The following is a 19905-nucleotide window of genomic DNA, read 5'->3' as shown; positions in this document are numbered from 1 at the left end:
CCTCGCAGCAAGAGGGTCCCGGGTTCGATCCCGGACTGTGGCACCGGGTGAAAATCTGGGAACAAATCCTTCTGCGTAGAGTTTGCAAGTTCTCTCCTCGCTTGTTAAAGGAGTTTTCCTCCGCGGTCTAACCCGGTTTCTCCTTTCCATCAAAACTTGCAGAGGTTAACGGTAATAGTTAGTATAGGGCGCTGTAGGTTAGCTGTGGCATAGGGGCTAGCCACCACCCCTCTATGCATTGTAAAGGGACCCACCTGTAAACAAGCCACAGGCCTAGTGTGGAAACCCCTTCATAGGCAAAGCTTAGATTATTATTATTATTAACATACATACATTTCAACCGTAACATAGAATCTTGGGCCCTTAGAGAGAGAGATAATGTCCTTATGGTAGTACCAAAACTTCTCCCACGTGGCGTAAAAGCGTAAGCGCGACAAATTTGGGAGCAAATGCTGTAGTGTGAAAATGTACTACGTTTCATACTTATAGGGAGCTATATATTATTTTCCTATGGTCGAATTAAGCGACCTCAAAAGTGCTAGCGTTTTCAATACATCCGTGCTGCCTTGGAAACGCCAATATTTGACGATTATGCAACAAGATGATAATAAAAACGACCTCGGGAAGTTTTCAACACCGTGTGGTCTAATGTAATAGTATACAGAAAAAGTGAAAATTGGACTTGGGTTAAGCATTTAACAAAAACACTTTCGTCCAATAAAACCTTTTTGTTCAAAACCTAGTTAGGTTAGTAATATTTTATAAATCATTTAACATTGTTAAGCCTTTTCCAAAATATTGATGTTGATCTTCATTGACTTCTCAAATAATATGCCTTTTCCAAAAAGTTACTGTTCGGTTAGGTTTGGTTTGGTTAGGACGTCTCTTCCTCTTTGGGGCGGTAATACACTTCAAGTACAGTAAAACGGCTGGCTTAAAGTATTTTCATAATGAATATAACATAAAAAATAAATCAATATTAGCAACTGATTTTATTATTTCATATATTGCTGATTTATTACTATTTCGTTCTTATAATCCTTAGTTCTAAAATAATAATTTAGAAAATGTTTGGATCTAGTGTTCATTTTACGTAGGCCGTAAATTGTTTTAAGTTTATTTAATTTAAATTCCATCGGGAAAACCCGAAGTGAGGGTTTTTCGGTGCAATCGGATTGTCCCATTTTACAGCATCGTAAATCCTCCGAAGTGAGAGTTTTTCAGTCGAATGGGGTTGGTTCGGTTGAATGGGACTAGGCACAATGTCACTAAAGTGTTGAAATTAAGCTAAGTTGAAGTTCAACGGAAATTGTGTTATCCCACGAGGAGCGGCACGGGTTTTTCTGAAAACAATGTATCTTATTTCGCAGCAATTATTTCAACCTATGTATTTAAAGCGACGCAGGTCGTAACACCATTCAAAATATTTCAAGATAAACCAGCAAATATCTTTAAAACTAAGCTTATAAACCCTTAAACATGATAGGAAGCTAATCTTATAAACCTTTAGTCATGTGTAAAACCTAAACATATACAACTAGGCATATAATCGTGTAAACACGTTTTGTTACTATGCATTATAATATAATAACATGACATATACCACCTTAAACATGTTTAAATACTAGATATGACAAGCGATCAACACATTTTGAACCTAAACATAAGGTGTTGCAAACCTAAACACCATTCATTTTTAAACATTGATGTTTTTAAACATGATAAAATATCTGTTGCATTTTCGTGTTTAGGCAAGTGTTTAATTTCTAAACACTTTTTTTTCTGTGTATAGGATACCACATCATTGGCTTCTAACTCGTTGTTAACCTTTTCAAAGATGGAGTCAGTGAAGGCTTCCTTTCCAGGGCAAGATGGACAGCCGTGCATCATGCATTCCTTTCCTCAAGTGGAACACACGAATAGCGGAAAGGCATCCATGTAATCGGAAATTCCAACAGCTATCAGCATTAGCTGTACATTTTGGAGTATAGTGCAGACACACACAGAATGAGCTTCTTTACTAGAAACAGTAACGCAGTGTTTTGGTCGCAAAGAAAAAAAATTCGAAATTGCAATGTCATTTCCAGATTTAGATTTATATAATTGGTGTTATTCGTTAATATTAGCTAACAGTAGGTGTTTTTGTTCGTATTCTCTACGCCCATCTCTGACGACCGACACGTAACCTTTTTTCCAAGGACAAATACGACTTATTTCATCACTCTGAAAAAAAATTATACTACAGATGACATTATATCTGCGAATATAGGTTTACCCGTTTTCCTTTCTGGTAAAGCCAATGTTCCGCGATTTTTTTTATATCTTTTTCTTTTCTTACAAGGTAGTACGTAACTTGAAATACTCGGCAATTTTGGAAATTGACCAGCTGGGTGGTGCTAATTTTAGTATTTCATATTTCATTTTCTTGTCTGAAACCTTAAGCTTTTCTTTCATTAGGCTAACCAATTCGTCCAGATCAGAGCATTTCTTGCATTCTAATACATCTTTTTCAAATGGTCCAATGGAAATAGCCAGTTTATTCGCAACAGCATCTTGAACACTTTCAAGTTTACGTTTGCCTTAAAGGAAAAGTTCAGGGTACCCAACATTGTATATTAAATGAAAGGCCTTGTTATGGAATTATCTAAATATTTGCTTAAAAAAAATTAACTTACTACAATCACGATTATACTCCAATTAATTAACCACAAAATTGAAGATTGGAAGCGCGCCATATTTTAAATCACGTGGCTAAAACCTAGACACGCATCTCTCATTCGCCAAAATACTAGGGAATTGTAAGGCTCGATTTTTCTAGCAGACAATTTCCGAAGGTCGTGGTCGTGGAATGCGTGGATTAGGCCCGATTAGAGTACAGTGTCTTAAAGGTAGTTTACTCTTGACTTTTCTTTATTTACAATGCCTATTTGTATTATTGATGGGTGTACAAACAATTCAAGGCGGAAAAATGTACGGTTATTCGCGATTCCCATCTGTTTTAAATATCCCGAGCTTACTAGAAAATGGATAAACTACGCGAGGCCTGGTATACGTGTTTTTTATGAGCGTGTTTTGGATGAAATTGAAGCAAAGGGTGTTCTAACAAAGACAAGTCTTGAAATGCACAATTTCATAACATCGACTTACAAATATAGAGTTTGCGAAAATCATTTCGCAGTTGAAAATTATAAATCTAATTCGAAGCTTTTTCCTGATGCAATTCCATCACTAAACCTTGGGACTTTGGACTCAAACATTCAAGTAAATAAGTTAGAGGTTCAGCATCCCAATACTGAAATTGAACCACCAAACATTGAAATCCGACCACCAAACATTGAAATCGAACCCCCAAACATTGAAATTGAACCACCAAACTTTGAAATTGAGTCATCAAGCTTGGAGGCTCAATTCCCTGTTTATGAAATATCATCACCAAGTACAAATGTTGATCTTTCATAACAACCCCATGAAAGTTTATCCAAGTACGAAAGCGTTGGAACAGATACATGCACAGTGGAGTTAATTGAACAAGAGTTTGAAAGAGAAATCACTATTCTCAATGAAAATATTTTGAAAGATCATGCATATTCCATTACAATCGTTGATAATAATTCCACTGATAATTCTACAGTAGTAAAACCCATGAAAGAAAGAAAGGTTATACATTCAACTCCAAAGAAGTCAGAAATATTCAAGGGTCCTGAAACATCACCTGTCTTTTCATCACCAGCAACGCCAGGAAACGTTGGTAACGAATCATTTTACGAGCCAAGCATGGATCTGACGGAAGAAAGTGATTCATTTTTTGAGGACATTAAACAACCAAATGAAGAAACGATTGTCAATGAACCAAATTATATTGTATTTGTTAGTCAGTTGAATAAACTACTACATAGAGCAAGATGCGAGAAATGTAATAGTATCATTGATATTAGCACCATTGTTAAATCAACCAACGAGGGAAGTCAACTCACTGTTAAATATGATTGCCTAGAAGGACATGAAAATATATGGAAAAGACAGCCGCTAATTGGCAAAATGCCAGCTGGAAACCTCTTAATTGCCGCTTGCATTTTATTAAATGGGGGCCTATTCTGTAACTTTCTTAGATCTCGATCTCGATCTCGAATCGCATGCGATCTCGAAGATAGCCGTATCGATCGAGATCCTTCTCGAACGAGAATGGTATTCTGTAACGCATATCGTTCGAGTTCGATACCGGAGTTGTCGATCTTCGAGTACGAGATAGATGTCGAAAGAGAGACCTACTTCCGGTTTATAGGGAGGGTCTTCGTTAGTCACGTGATCAACTGAAACCAATCATAGAGGGGCGCGAAAAGTTGCAACTACTAATAGCAGACGAAACAAAATACCGTATTTTTGTTTGGATTGACACTTTGACAGAATTACTTTGGTTAATTTAGTCCGAGTGTTTGGAGTGTAGTGGAGCGAAAAATGTCTAGTTCGAAGAAGCGCGTGTCTTCATCTCAACAAAAAACAATTATAAGTTATTTAGAAGAAAATGAAAGGTTTAAAACCAGAAAATTATCTGCGGGATTTACAATTGAAAATTATGAGAAAATGTCTCATGTGTTAACAGAACTGTTAAATGCCGATGGTACAGGCCCAAGCAAAAGCACTGATAAATGGAAAAAGGTAAGAAAATTTTGATACATTTCATTGCTGAGGTAATTAAATTATTTACTTCTATCATGATAGGTATTGGCTGACTGGAAAAGTAATTGTAAAGCTAAAGCAGCTCGAATAAAGAAGTCATTAAATGCAACAGGTGGGGGTGAAAAGTCAACAGAGGTTCTTACACCTCTAGAAGAACAGTTATTGGCTGTTTACGGTAAAGAAATGGTGGAGGGAATAGCTTCAGCTCAAGAATATGGTCTACTTGATGATGTAAGTTTACGGTCGAGTGCAATGACGTTGGGTAAAAATAGGGAATTGTAATTTTACAACAGATATAACACACTAGCTTAGTTATAATGGTTGTAGTATTATAACGTATGTGATCTGAACAGAGTGAAACAACATCAACTGTTGAAATGACAAGTGATCATAGTGACGAACGTCAGGCCCGGGCGTTGAAGGAAAACTTCATTAATGTGGGTTATCAGAATAGAAGCACCTTGCCGACTGAAAACAATCCTCAAAAACCAACAAGCAGCCTTTCAAAGAAACCGCTTCCATCTACAAGTTCCTCGTCAGTTTATGCTGGTTTAGAAAACTACATTGTCGATGATTTTGATAGCGCTAGTGAAGAGCCTATTGCTGTTAATGAAAACAAGAGGCATATCGAAAAATCCGCTAAAAGTAAGTTAAAGTGACTAACAAGAGAGGAGCCCATTGAATCTTAACTTTATTTTAGTCAGCATAGAAAAAAGACAAAAATTGATGACGGAAGGGAAAAAAGCAAAACAAAGTGAATTTGAAAATACATCGTCTCTGTTGGAAAAGCTCCAAGACTCTCAGAATGATGTTTTGAAAGATATAGCAACTTCACTATCACGTCACGCCAAAGCCACCGAAGACCTGGTTTTGCAACAAAAACAACTAGTGGAAATAAAAAAAGAAAAAAATTTCATTGAGAAGTTGAAACTAGCAACTCATAAGCGTACAAATGATGTGATAAAGATGTTGGTTGATGCACTAGCTAAGAAAGATACTTAGTTTAACCAAAAGACTATTTATTCTACATTATTAGCCTAAAATATTACTTTACTGTATAAATACTAACTTAAATGTTCCTATAAATTATAATTAATTAATATATTCTGTATAAATAATTTAAATAATTTATTCTGTATAAATAACCAAAATAATTTATTCTGTATAAATAACCAAAATAATTTATTCTGTATAAATAACCAAAATAATTTATTCTGTATAAATAACCAAAATAATTTATTCTGTTTAAAAACGTTAAACAACAGTTCATAAAAATAAAATAGCATTTATACACTTTTAAACTTTGTCAAGTAAATCTTCTTCTAATTATCTGATCACGGGTTTGTTGGCCAGCCAACTTCCATTTATCCGCTCGGTTTACTACTGGTGGCGCAACATCTTCCCATGGTTGATCATCCACCCATAGTCTATCATCTGGCCCATATTCAAAATCTTCCAATGGTTCTAATGTGTTAAAATCACTTGGTACCCCCCGCAATATACAAATGTTATGCAAAACGACACATGCGTTGATAATTTTTGCTGCTTTTTGGGGGGAATAATGAAGAACGCGGTCCTTAAGTAAGCACCGAAAGCGTTGTTTTAAAACACCATTACAACGTTCGATAACGCATCTCGCAGATTGCTGACTTAGAGAAAAACGTTCTTGTGGAGATCCAACCAGTGGTTTAGAAATAGGAGTGATTAGCCATGGGAGAAGCGGGTAGCCATCATCTCCTAAATTATCATTTATGAATAACATTTTCTCACGTATATAGTCAAATTAGTACCCTACCAAGTAGCCAAGATCCTTTCAAAATACCTTCTTCAAATTTTCTTTCTAAATAACTAGAGATATTTGAGGTTTTATATATGAAAGTGTCATGGGAAGATCCAGGGAATTTTGCATTTACTTGCAAAATTACTAAATCATAATCACAAATCTGTTTGTAGAAATCAATGGTAATATATATCCAATCCAATCTTTTATAAAACGTTTGACCATTACTTACCAATTGAACGTTTATGGAATGATAACCTTTCCGATTTACATAAAGATACTCCCGATTTTCGTCATTAACTTTGGAAGGAGGTACAATAGCTATATGGGTGCAATCAATGGCGCCTATTACACCAGGAAAATTGGTTTTCTCCATAAACCTTGAAATATTAAACATGTCACGTTAATACATTATTTTTATAACTCAGTATGTGCATACATACATGTGAGACTGACCTAATCTGTGTAGCCACTCTTTCAACCTCGCTACATGGAAATTTAATCCATTTGGGGGCCAAAACTTCTAAAATTATGTTGGAAACTTCGGTTATAACACGGGATACTGTGGGCTGACTAACTTGAAGGAATAAGTCTTGGCCAACGCAAAGCTGATAAGAACCAACCGCATAAAAACGTAGCGCAATTAAGATCTAAATTGAAAGTATCGATAGTAAAATCAGTGTTTAATAGTAATTAGGATAAAACCTAATTATTAATTATATCACTTTAACCAAGTTACTTACCTTGCAATCAACAGGCAAAGCCGTACGTCTACGTCTTTCGCTTGACAAAGGCCCACGGAGATCCTCACATAGCTCTAGCACTATACATTTTTCCAGGCGATATAAGCGCCAAAAATTTATATCCGACAGCTCAAAAGCTTTAGATTTATCCCTAATAACCCGTTGTCTTCGTAAATTTTGACGATCAATTTCTCTAGCAAAATTAATTAACTCTAGTCGAGCTAAATGAACAAAAGCAGCCATTTTTTTTCAGACGAAATTTCATGTGGGAAACCGCATTCTAGTGCCCTTCTCGAAGCAAAAAGACGATCTCGATAGCTATTACCCTGTCGACATCTAGTTCGAGAACGTTGTCGATAATCGAGTGCTTAACGTTCGACAACTTCTTACAGAATATCATTTTTGTGATTTTCGAGATCTCGGTTCGAGATCAAGAGAGAAATCGATCGACAACTCCCTTTCGAAGCTTACAGAATAGGCCCCCTGGGTGTATTTTCCATCAAATACAATCCTTTTTCGACTATATGAGGTTATACGGTATCGGAAGAACAACATATTTTTCAATTCAACGAAGTCTCTTACTCCCAGAAATAAAGTCAACGTGGTTGAAAGAACAACGCACTCTCTTTTCGGAATTTAGAAGAAAAAAAAACAGTTAACATATCTGCTGATGGTCGATGTGACTCTCCTGGTCATTCCACAAGATACTGTACTTATACATTAATGGACCAGGACACCGATAAATGCATCCATTTTGAAATACTTCAAAAATCGGAAACTGATTACAAATCAACAAACATGGAACTTGAAGGCCTGAAACGATGCTTGAACAAAATGAAGCAAGAGAAGATTAAAATTACACGATTAACAACTGATAGACATATACAGGTTAGAGCATATTTACGAAACTTCTGGCCTAAAATATCACATCAATTTGACGTCTGGCATCTAGCCAAATCAGTCAGGGTTAAGTTGTTAAGGTTGGCTAACAAAAAAGAACATTCCGACTTAAAACAATGGTTAAAATCCGTTTGTCGCCATCTATGGTATTGTTCGCAAAATTCCAAGATTAACCCCAATGTTTTAATTGACATGTGGAAGTCTGTGTCATTTCACATGATTAATCGACACCGCTTTCCGAGCCTAAAAAATCATAAAAAATGTGAACATCCAAAATTAACGAAGGAACAAATAGAAAGAAAGATATTTTTAAAATTCAACAGCTCGACTCATTTGGCATTTGATAGTTTGGTTAATGATAAGCGGCTGCTGAAAGATCTTAAACAAATCAATGAATTTTCTCACACTTCTACTCTGGAAAGCTACCATAGTTTGATGAACAAATATTGTAGTAAACAAAGAGACTTTGACTTCAACGCCATGGAGGGCAGAACGATATTAACTATTCTTGACCACAATTTCAACGCTAAGCGAAAATATTGCTATGAAACAAATGAAACAACAGATGAAAGCAGTACCGAAAATTTCACTTTCTATTATTCTAAAGCTACTGCAGAGTGGCATGCTAGACCCTTGAAAGAACCAAAGTCATATACATACATATATGATCTTTTACAAAGCATTGTTAAGCGCAAATTGGATGGGGAGGTTGAACCCATTACGAAACCAAACAAATTACCAAAAAACATCGCACCAATTCCATGCCCTAACAAAACTGACTTGATAACTGAAGCTAAAAGGAGGAGATTAAACTTTTGAACTTTCTGTATTTGAGTCTTTTTATATTTTTTGTGACTTTTTTGTGAAAACTAATTATCTATTAATAAAAAAATTCAAAATTCAATGATTCATAGCTATGGGGGGCCAATTTCGGCTTTTTCATTTAATTTTTAAAACAGATTTAATATAATTTTTTAAATTCCTGAATTTTTAATATAATTTAAAAATATATTATTAAAACTGTTTTAAAAATTAAATTGAAACGCCTGGAATTTAAAAGTTGAACTAAAACGACTTAAAATTATATTAAAACTCGTTCAAAAAATATTTGTAAACTAATTTTGCCATGATCGGCAAAATGGTTTTTTATTTTTCCACACATACATCACAGTATAGTTATTAGGAATATGCAAATTATGATTCTAATAAAAAATATCAAACCATAGTTATTAGGCAGGTGTAAATTATTGTTGAAAGAGCTTGGCGTTTTAGTTTTTGTTATTCTACAAATATGCCCACGCAGCTTTAAAACCTACATAGTCTTGGGGGTTCTCCTCGGGAAACGTTTTTCTAATACGCAGTAACACGCAGAGTGGCAGCATTTTTCTGTGCTTCCAACCAATTTTATGATGGATCATGTGGGTGAAGGTACGATATGATGTATACCTATAAGTCCTATAAATTAGAAAAATATCAATAACTGAAACTTTTGAAACTTCAATTGTAACAATTTACCGCTTTGAAAGCTCTCTTGGTGGGGTTCCGTGTCTCTTCAAATGAAACAAAGCTCGGTACGTACCTTTGAGCGATCTTCTTCTCAAACACTTACTTTTAAAAATACTATGAAGTGTGATACAGGATATTCCAATGTCATTCTCATCATCCTGGCTATCTTCCTCTTCATCACTTCCCCCAGCTAAAAACTCTTGCACTTGGGGGATTTGCTGACAACATATAATACCATTATTTATGTCAGATTCGGTCACTAGATTTTTAAGCCTTTGCCGCATTAGTTCTTCAATTACTCTCTCATTACCACCAGCCTCTTCATGCAACCAATTAGGCACACAATTGCCACAAGTACAATTTTCTTTCATGCCAGCAATGTTAATGGCAATAACATTTTCGGGCCGAGGCCTAGCCTCTTCATCTCTAGCCCTGGCTCTGGCTCTTTCGGCCATCTGTTCATCGGTATATTCTGGTTCAAACTGATAAGGAAGCACCCTAATACCCTCCATAGACTAATATTTATAATACAAAATACAAAAGAAACAAATTATAAGTTTATTACAGCACAGAAATAGACTTACTGGAGTGAACTGTAGGAAAAATCTTCAGAATTCTCCATGGTTTCTGCTAGCCTACTGCTAGAAAAATCGAGCCTTACAATTCCCTAGTATTTTGGCGAATGAGAGATGCGTGTCTAGGTTTTAGCCACGTGATTTAAAATATGGCGCGCTTCCAATCTTCAATTTTGTGGTTAATTAATTGGAGATTAATCGTGATTGTAGTAAGTTAATTTTTTTTAAGCAAATATTTTGATAATTCCATAACAAGGCCTTTCATTTAATATACAATGTTGGGTACCCTGAACTTTTCCTTTAAAACGGACGAAAATGGACATGAAGTTTCATCTTGGTGTAAGAAGGTTGATGAGAAACAAGCCTTTTGTACTGTATGTCTCAAATCATTTTGCTACCTTAAGGGATACGCCGCTATACAGCAACATGCCAAAACAAGCACACACAAAGAAAAAGCCAAAGCCTGTTTGGGAAAACTACAACTTCGGTTAAGTACAAGTCATTCCTCCAATGGAAAAGATGCAAGTATTGTTTTAAAAGAAACCGAAACTGATCGTGCCAGAAAAGCCGAACTTATTTGGGCTATGAAAAACGTAAGTTGTAATTGGTCTGCGGCATCGTGCAATTCAATCGCCGATACATTCAAAGCAATGTTTGGCGAAGCTGTGCCTAGTCAATTCTCCATTGGAGAAACGAAGTTGAGCTATCTAGTCAGCAAAGCTCTGGGTCCATACTTCAGAGAAATGATGTTAAGTGATGTTGTTGGAGCTTATTATTCCATTCAGTATGATGAGACTACAAATTCTGAAGGAAAGAAAGAACTTCAGATTGCTATCAGATATTGGTCAATTTCCCAAAACGTTGTTGTAGTCAAACATCTTGAAACATTTTTTATGGGACACGCCAAAGGCCAAGAATTATCCAAGAACATTCTAAAAGCAATAGATAATGCCCAGTTACCCATAAGCCATGTGCTAATGATCGGTAGTGATGGCCCGAATGTTAGTAAAACTGTTTGGAGGTCCATTAATGAAAAGCTGGTGAAAGACAGAAATTGCGGCCTGGTTGACGTTGGAACATGTTCTATCCACACTATGCACAATGCATTTCTTAAAGGCCTAGAACAACTTGATAGCAATCCTTCGGATTTTGTACTATCTCTTTACTACTTTTTCCATGACACGCCAACAAGACGCGAGGACTTTGAGAAGATCCAAGTGGAACTAAGTTTAAAAGTACGATCATTTATTAAGCACGTTCCTTCCCGATGGCTAACTCTTGAACCAGCGTGTGAGCGTGTAATCGATCAGTGGCTAGCTATCGGAAAATATTTTTGTATTTTTTTACCAAAGAATCAACCAAAAATCAAGGACAATGAAATGTACAAAAAAATTAGCCTGGCAATCAAAAACCCTACGATGAAGGCGAGGCTCCATTTTGTAATTTCATTGGCGAAAGTTTTTACGAGATTCACTGGTCACTTTCAACGCGAAGAGCCTTTGACTCACGTCCTTTACGACGAACTTAGAAGTTTATTACAAACACTTCTTGGTCGTTTTGTCAAAAAAGACGTTTTGAAACAAAAAGCTAAATACGAAGAGAAACTCATTACTGACGAAGCGAATCTTCTTCCAAGAAAAGATATGAAATGCGGCGAGAGGGTTAAGACCTGTCTGATCAAGGTTTCTAAAAAGAACGTTCTAGAGTTCCTCATCGGAGTTAAAAAGTGCTACATTGAAGCATCAAATCACATAATAAGGAAGACTTCAGTATCTCAAAACAACATGAAACATTTTCGTTTCCTTCAACCAGCAGAGAGAACAAAGCCAAGAAGTTGCAATGATTTATTCAAAGTAGCTTCAGCTCTCCCCATAAATTTCCAATTGACGTACTTCTGGACGTTAATCCAGCTTGGAGAAGACAACCTTTCTTGGGTAAATTCAGAATGAATTGAAACTTACTGGAAGTATTATTTTGAAATAAAGAACGGATTGGAAGAAATAAAATATTATTTCGTATTTTGTTGAAAATCGAAACAGAAGTTCTTAATGTGACTTTATCAAAAAGTGAATAATCTTAAAGAATTTGTCTCATATAATCTTTATTAATGTGATAACTAAAGCTTAAACACTTTTTTGTGATACTTCCGTACAAATAAAGATCTCATTTTGATTTTGAATTAGTCTCTATATGGTTCCTATTTCCAAGAATTGGTCCTTATTTTACCCTATTTTTACCGTGAAAGGTCTCTTGTTTCACTATTATTTTAAGAAATTTCTGTGGAAGCCCTGCGTAAGTGATAACTCTCCAAGGGAAATAATGACAAACAGAACTGTATAGATTCTTTCATTTAATAACATTTTACATTTGCATTATTTAAATTCTACATTGAAGGTAAAAATATTGCTGTTCATTGGATCTCTCACACGATTTCTTAATTTCGACATACAAACGTAGCTCTCGCAATTTTGAGGCCGAGTTTTTTAAAGTCGATTATAACACGATGTTTAATTAAATAATATTAATTTTGGTATATGCATTTTCAGTGGTGTTGGTACTAAGCCTTCTCAAAGAAGTCAAAGTCTTGGAAATTATTGGGAATAGATTTATTTAGGCGCAAGTGTACGCTACCAAAAATTGTTTCAAACTGACGCTTATGGGTCGTGATTCTGGTTTTTAAGAGGATCCCATTCTCTGGCTTTTTATTTTATTGTTAAATCAATAAAAATCAATTCTGGTTAAATACGTAGCACTATTTTTTATTAAGTTTCTGAAATTATCAGAGCTAAATATCAAAGACATATTTAATTGCTCTCATTTCGACACAACTGCAACCGTATAGATTCATTCATTTAATAACATTTCTCATTTCTAATTATTTAAATTCAAAGGGCTGTATTAACTTAAGGTGAAAACCTTTACTTCTAACCCGACTTGACCGCTAAGAAACAAACAAATACCGGGCTGCCAGGCTGTCTCTTACACAGAAAAGTTGGCCATTCTCGCTTATGAGAAATATATCCTTGTCATATGCATCTGTAACGAAAATCTCAAGGAAATCACTGTTTTCTTGATGTTTGTTCGATGGGCTCGAGACGTCACAGTGACGTAAAAGGTTGTTGTACGGAAAAAAGACATTTTGAAGTTAGTGCTGTTTTCGAAAATGGAGTTGGGAAACGTCTTACTAGCCCTGAAAACGTTACGAAGCGCAAATGTACAATGCGATAATTTTAAGACTTTTTTCGAAGCGTACTATAATTTTGACGCTGTACTATTTAGTACGCTAAATTCCATAATTCGGCTTAGGCGTACGATAATTGTACTATAATTTCGAATTTAGCGGGAAATTGTACTAATCTGGGCACAAAAGTCTCGCTAGGTGTAGAAAAAGGCGAAATAGGAGAGAGTGATACATGTTTATTCCATAGATATAATACACTTAAGGCCAAAGGCTGGATGTGAGAAACCCTTGGAGACGTTATTTATCTATCTCCCTCCGTACCCTTGTACTGATTTTAGTGTAAATACAAGGTGAATCAGTACAACCGCATTGGTTTTACCGCTATTTTTGAGGCGCTCAGAGCGTACGATAATTTTGGTTGAAAATCGATAATTTTTTGGCTTTGGTACGATAGTTTGGTAATTTTTATCTGGCAACGCTGGGCTCTATTCAATAGGTGTTTCTTCAATTTGTTTCGGGACAGGTTTACTGTTTTGTCGACGTCACAATAAATACGTTCAGTGTAAAGTACCAAAGATTTTGATTCAGTATAGTACATAAGATTGGTTTATCTCACTAAACGCAGCCAAAACGTCACTCTAAAAATTTGTTTATTTGTTATGTCGTCTGCAAGAAATTTAAAATTACTGCTTAAGGCACGCTACGGCGCGGAGAAATAATTCCCTCACGAGTCACGCAACCAACGCTTAGACCAAAGGTATGTGTTTTGCTATTTTACATGAAGATGAGAGTTGTTTTTTAGAGCATTTTTTAACTTTTATATAAATGACAGATCTGAATATTGTCGGAATATTATGGATCCAATCCCCCAAACTCAAACATGGGACCTTCCCAAGGGCAATTGGAGTAAGCAAATGCGGTTTTTCTCCAAAACGTTCAAAGAAGAATTAACCAGAAAACATTTCACCAGGCATAAGACTACAAAACATTGTCAGAATGGATACCGTATGTTTAAAGCAAACAAGGTATCAAAAATAATACTAAGTGTTGGGGTTGAAGAAACTTCATCGTTGTATGTAAAACGTAAGGTACAAGCCTCGTTCAAGCTTGAAAAAAGTATGATACAGCAGCTAAAATTTGCCGAACTAGCGGCTTCATTGAAAAAGAAAATTGTAAATGCAAAGCTGGTCAGGGTGGTGTTTGCATTCATGTTTCAGCCCTTCTTTGGCACATGTTAGACTGTTTACGTCAAGATTTAAAGTTTATACCTGATGACATTTACTGCACAGAAATTCGTAAAGCCTGGGGTGTTCCTAATACTAAAGGGGCTCTTAAAAAAATGTTTTGAAAATTTGAATTTCGTTCGCCACAAACTTGGAAAATGTAGTGACATCTTAATAGAAAAATCCATCAATTTAAGAAGCTATTCCAGTATTTAAGATTTTGAAACCGCCAATGATACAAACAATATGAGAGAAAGAATTAAAAAATTGGAAACAAAATTTGGAGTGGGTACGAAAAGAAGCTTTTAGCTAGCTCTTTAGAAGGTGACTTCTTGCCCGTTAAACCGTTGGCTTACGAAACTGAAATCAATTCAGAAGAAACTGAGCAGAGCGATTCAAGAATATCCCTCCCAATTTCCGTTTTTGATGTCAACAAATGCAATGCCAATGTCTTTAAAAATATCGAAAATGCTTTGGCCAAAACTCCTCCAAATCTCAAGATAACGTTAAATGCTCCTCACATTCTAGAAACCCAAACCAGAAATCAAGCAAACTGTGATATGTGGAAAAATGAAAGACTTCAACGAATAACGGCATCCATGTTTGGAATAGTATGTAAGAGAAAAAAGGCCGTCACACCAGCGTTTGTGAAAATATTCGTGAAGGAGACAGATTTGTCCAGAAATAAATATTTACAGGAAGGCATTAAAAATGAAGAAATTGCAGCCCAAAAAATATAAAAACGCAAGAGGTCCAGTCAAAATTTCTTCAGTAGGGTTATGCATGAACACATCTATTCCAATGTTGGGTGCATCCCCAGACCGGCTATTCTTTGAAAAAAATACTGGAGAATATGGTTTATTGGAAGTAAAAACTTTATCTAGGTGTAAACTTAGCCATATATCCATTAAAGACGCTATGGATTTAAAAAAAGTCAAGCGTATCATTTAAAAAAATGAAAATTGTGATATCAGATTGGATTCGAAACATAACTACTTTTACCAGATCCAAGGCCAACTAGGTATTACAGGGTTTCAATGGTGTGATATTATTGTCGATTGTGAAGATGATAATCCGCACATTGAAAGAATTAAATTTCAAGAAGAATTTTATAACAAATAACATGCTTCCTAAACTAGTCAAATTTTATTCAGAGCATATAGTTCCTGTTTAAAACAATAAAGTTCAAAAATAAGTTTGTTGAAACTGTTTACAATTTTTTAAAATGAAAAATTAAAGATTACAATTTTTAAAAATGGAAAATTAAATATCTTTAATTGTTTTCTATAACAGTTATATCTGATAGAGGTTCGTTTTGTTCCGTAGTGCTTTGACCTTCGTCTTGCTTTGATTCGCATACATCCAATAATGGTTCGTTGCAAAAATTTGTTAAGCGTGCACAAATTCTCCAAATCTTTTGCAACTGAGCACTCATGGAATTCGGATATGTCATATTTAATAGATGATACTTCTTAACACTTCTTATCACCCTTTCTACGTGAATCCGTACAGTCTGTTAGAAAAGTCTTTGCCCGTTGATTTGTTTTCAGAAAATTTTGAATAATTCAAAAACCGTTGATCACAGAGAATTGCTGACCAAAGGTTCTCAACCGGGTTCAAATCGGGGGACTTGGCAGGCCAGTTCAACGTCTGTATTCCTTCACCGTTCAAGAAGGCCGTTAGGACCCTGGCAGTGTGCCCTGGACAGTTGTCTTGCATGAAATGGAGACTGAAAGCCAAAAATATTTATAAAACATTATGGTTCTACGGGGAAAACAGTAAATTAATAATGCTCTGCTGCATGTTCCAATTCGTAAATTGCGGCTGCCGATGGAATCATGGCTTCCCGCAAAACGTTTAAATAAGCGTTGCCGGCCAATCTGCCCTGTATATGGTGGAGGATTCCGGCTTAATTGTTTCCCAAGCAACACCACATATTGACGCTGAAGCGGCCACTCGTCTTAGTCTCTTCGATATTCCGCTGTTGCGCTCTTTGGGAGCGCCTTCTGGATACCCACAAAGTTGGCGCGGAAGAAGAGCTCTGGAAGGTCTAAAATAGATATCTCAAAGTGAGCGTTTAAACGCTTATTGAACAACAACTACTATATAATAATTTTTCGTCAGAAAAGAGAATATATTTCTTCAAAGTTTCTCTTGGCCAAGTCAACAACTCTCGACAAAACTCCATTCGCTCTCGTCTGTGCATTGCCGTTAACATAAAGAGCGTCGTCGTCTCACACCATGTTTGTTGGCTATTTACAACGAAAATACTAATTTAACCACGATGGAATAACCCCTTTAAAACCGTGAAAATAATTTACACAAATTACCATACCATGACACGACCATGTTGACGATATCTGGTGTAAGTATACTTAGCGCCACCCACGGAACATCCAATCGCACCTGCAATATTCGCCCATGTTTCCCCTCGATCTCTCAACGCGATAATTTGAACACGATCAGCTTCCGTAATTCGAGGCATGATTGAGAATAAGTGACATTTATCCGAAAGGGACATTTATATATTCGAATACCTTACAATACATAACCAATTTGAGAAGTTTTTTGGATAAATGTTTGCCAACTCCACCAGGGAAAAACCGCTTGAGTAAAAAATATGTCATGTCGATCTTCGACATTTTTAAGGTAGTCCTCTAATGCGGCCTTTACACTCTCTTTTTTTGCACAAATTAAACGGGGGACATCGATAAAATTCATCATCTTATAGATTTTTAAGAAAACATTTCACTAATTGTGCAAATTAAAATCCAACATGTTGTAGAATGCCCATTATATAGAAAAAAAAAACCTTAAAACCGAAAATGGTGTTCCGTTTCCTAAAAACATATTGTGGCATTATATTTGAACTTTGCACAAATATTAGTCTGGATAACGTTTTATTTATACTTTGTAACTTAAACGACGGGCCCCACGTTTTTTCGTGCAAATAATTGAGTGTGTAGGGTTCCCTTTTATCCAAAAAAACTTCTCATGTTGGTTATGTTTTAAGGTATTCGACTATATAAATGTCCCTTTCGGATAAATGTCACGTATTCTCAATCATGCCTCGAATTACGGAAGCTGATCGAGTTCATTTTATCGCATTGAGAGATCGAGGGGAAACATGGGCGAATATTGCAGGTGCGATTGGATGTTCCGTAGGCGGCGCAAAGTATACTTACACCAGTTATCGTCAACATGGTCGTGTCATGGTATGGAATATTTGTGTTAATTATTTTCACGGTTTTAATGGGTTTAATCCATCGTGGTTAAATTAGTATTTTCGTTGTAAATAGCCAATAATATTTCTGTTAATTCTCGTTGTGAAGGAATTACCACGAGAAGGTAGACCACCGGTATTAAATGGTGTCCAGGGACGAAGACTGGCAAGAGAGGCTCTTCGCAGGCCGAAGCTTTCATTGCGAAATATTGGACATATGTGGAAAGACATAACCGGTAGCGGTCTGTCGGTTCCAACCCTGTGGCGAAACCTCAAGAAACATGGTGTGAGACGACGACGCTCTTTATATAAACCAATGTTAACGGCAATGCACAGACGAGAGCGAATGGAGTTTTGTCGAGAGTTGTTGACTTGGCCAAGAGAAAATTTGGAGAAATATATTCTCTTTTCTGACGAAACATTATTATATAGTAGTTCTTGTTCAATAAGCGTTTAAACGCTCACTTTGAGATATCCATTTTAGACCTTCCAGAGCTCTTCTTCCGCATCAACTTTGTGGGTATCCAAAGGCGCTCCCAAAGAGCGCAACAGCGGAATATCGAAGAGTCTAAGACGAGTGGCCACTTCAGCGTCAATATGTGGTGTTGCTTAGGAAACAATCAAGCCGGAATCCTCCACCATATCCAGGGTGGGTTGACCGGTAACGCTTACATAAACGTTTTGCGGGAAGCCATGATTCCATCGGCAGCCGCAATTTACGAATTGGAACATGCAGCAGAGTATTATTAATTTACTGTTTTCCCCGAAAGACCATGATGTTTTATAAATATTTTTGGCTTTCAGTCTCCATTTTATGCAAGACAACTGTCCAGCGCACACTGCCAGGGTCCTAACGGCCTTCTTGAACGGTAAAGGAATACAGACGTTGAACTGGCCTGCTAAGTCCCCCGATTTGAGCCCGGTTGAGAACCTTTGGTCAGCAGTAGCTCAACTCATGGTGAAAAGAGTTCCAAATAATAACCAAGACCAACTGCTGATGGTCCAAAACGCTTACAATTTGCTGCCGTCAAACTATTATGAAACCCAATGGCTGTCGTTTCGCAAACGGCTAATAAAATGTTTGAGTTTGCACGGGGGTATGCTCGATTACTAAATAATTTTTGAAACAAAATTGTTAATAAATATTTTTCTGTATAACTAAACTTGGTGTTTAATGCTAATTCTTCCTTAGTCCGTATGAAACAATGTTTCATCAAAAGCGCATAGATCGGAAAGTGAAGAACATTAAACCTTTCCAGCCTTTAGCAACGGTATTCGTGTAAAATGAGAAGCAAGGGGGGACTCAAATGGGTGGTTGGTGAGCCTCGTTTTCAACTACCAATCGAATCAGAGATACATTAGGTCATCGTTAATGTCACGTGACAAGCGGAAAGTAGTTCGCGATGGTAGCGGCTCCTGGGGATAGTGGGGAATACTATTGAGAAATCGGCTGCTTAACTAGGTAACGGTTGTTCTTTAGCGCTCTTTCGGTTCAATCGTCGTGGAATTTTCAAGTTTCGTTAAGTTGAATTTTGATATTGTTTTTTATGCATTCTATTGCACCTTTAAGTTTTCCGTCTTTATCAATCAGGAAAAAGTCATCCTTTTCGTAGCTTTCTAAAATATTTGCTAAATTCAAATCTGACATTTTGACAAATGTGCCGATTCCCGATTATCTAAATGACTAGATTATATTAAGCCTTGGAATTAAACTATAGCAGACGACATGAAAATAAAGAAATAAGTGAACTATATTTTCGAGCCAACTTACGCATGTACCTTGTGTAAAACTACGCGAAAGTAACTCTCCGCCGCGGCATAAGACCAACTCTTCCCGTCGCTCTGTAAGGGGGACGGAAATCTTGAATCGACTATGGGGGAACTCATTTTTCACGTTGCGGTTTAGGCTTCTCGTTCTTCACTTTCTGGTTATGTATGCGCTTTTGGTTTCATGAAATGAATTCATAGTTCATATTTAAACGCCTCCGTTGTGGGTCTTGGAAGATTTTGATTATAATGTTTTTATCAAGCCAAAATGCGAGCCGAGTTGAGCTATTGGAATTAAAAATTTATAAAGTATGATAAGTAGATGTTGGT

The 19905-nt window shown here is 36.3% G+C and overlaps 2 protein-coding genes across 2 annotated transcripts; one reads left to right on the top strand and one right to left on the bottom strand.

Moving 5' to 3' along the window:
- Nucleotides 1-4273: 4273 nt before the first annotated feature.
- On the top strand, nucleotides 4274-5679 carry LOC149623839 (uncharacterized). Its single transcript, XM_089852191.1, has 4 exons — nucleotides 4274-4656; nucleotides 4720-4908; nucleotides 5031-5322; nucleotides 5378-5679. The coding sequence occupies exons 1-4, from the start codon at nucleotides 4456-4458 to the stop codon at nucleotides 5677-5679; spliced, it is 984 nt and encodes a 327-aa protein (XP_089708317.1). The 5' UTR covers nucleotides 4274-4455.
- Nucleotides 5680-9219: 3540 nt separating this feature from the next.
- On the bottom strand, nucleotides 9220-10491 carry LOC149623838 (uncharacterized). Its single transcript, XM_089852182.1, has 2 exons — nucleotides 9616-10491; nucleotides 9220-9555 (listed from the first exon to the last, which is right to left on the bottom strand). The coding sequence occupies exons 1-2, from the start codon at nucleotides 10116-10118 to the stop codon at nucleotides 9384-9386; spliced, it is 675 nt and encodes a 224-aa protein (XP_089708308.1). The 5' UTR covers nucleotides 10119-10491; the 3' UTR covers nucleotides 9220-9383.
- Nucleotides 10492-19905: the final 9414 nt, after the last annotated feature.

This window comes from Phalangium opilio, unplaced genomic scaffold (genome assembly GCF_054372755.1).
Source record: "Phalangium opilio isolate 3A_F unplaced genomic scaffold, DU_Popi_V2 ptg000106l_1, whole genome shotgun sequence".
Classification (NCBI taxonomy): Eukaryota; Metazoa; Arthropoda; class Arachnida; order Opiliones; family Phalangiidae; genus Phalangium; species Phalangium opilio.
This window is presented reverse-complemented; position numbering and strand designations above follow the sequence as displayed.

Excerpts from the sequence above, each read along its gene's own strand:
- LOC149623839 (XM_089852191.1), top strand. The coding sequence starts at position 4,456 with ATGTCTAGTTCGAAGAAGCGCGTGTCTTCATCTCAACAAAAAACAATT. Across the intron at positions 4,909-5,030 it reads AATATGGTCTACTTGATGAT|AGTGAAACAACATCAACTGT; the intron begins GTAAGTTTACGG and ends TGATCTGAACAG. Across the intron at positions 5,323-5,377 it reads TATCGAAAAATCCGCTAAAA|TCAGCATAGAAAAAAGACAA; the intron begins GTAAGTTAAAGT and ends ACTTTATTTTAG.
- LOC149623838 (XM_089852182.1), bottom strand. The coding sequence starts at position 10,118 with ATGGAGGGTATTAGGGTGCTTCCTTATCAGTTTGAACCAGAATATACC. Across the intron at positions 9,556-9,615 it reads CCAAGAGAGCTTTCAAAGCG|GACTTATAGGTATACATCAT; the intron begins GTAAATTGTTAC and ends TCTAATTTATAG.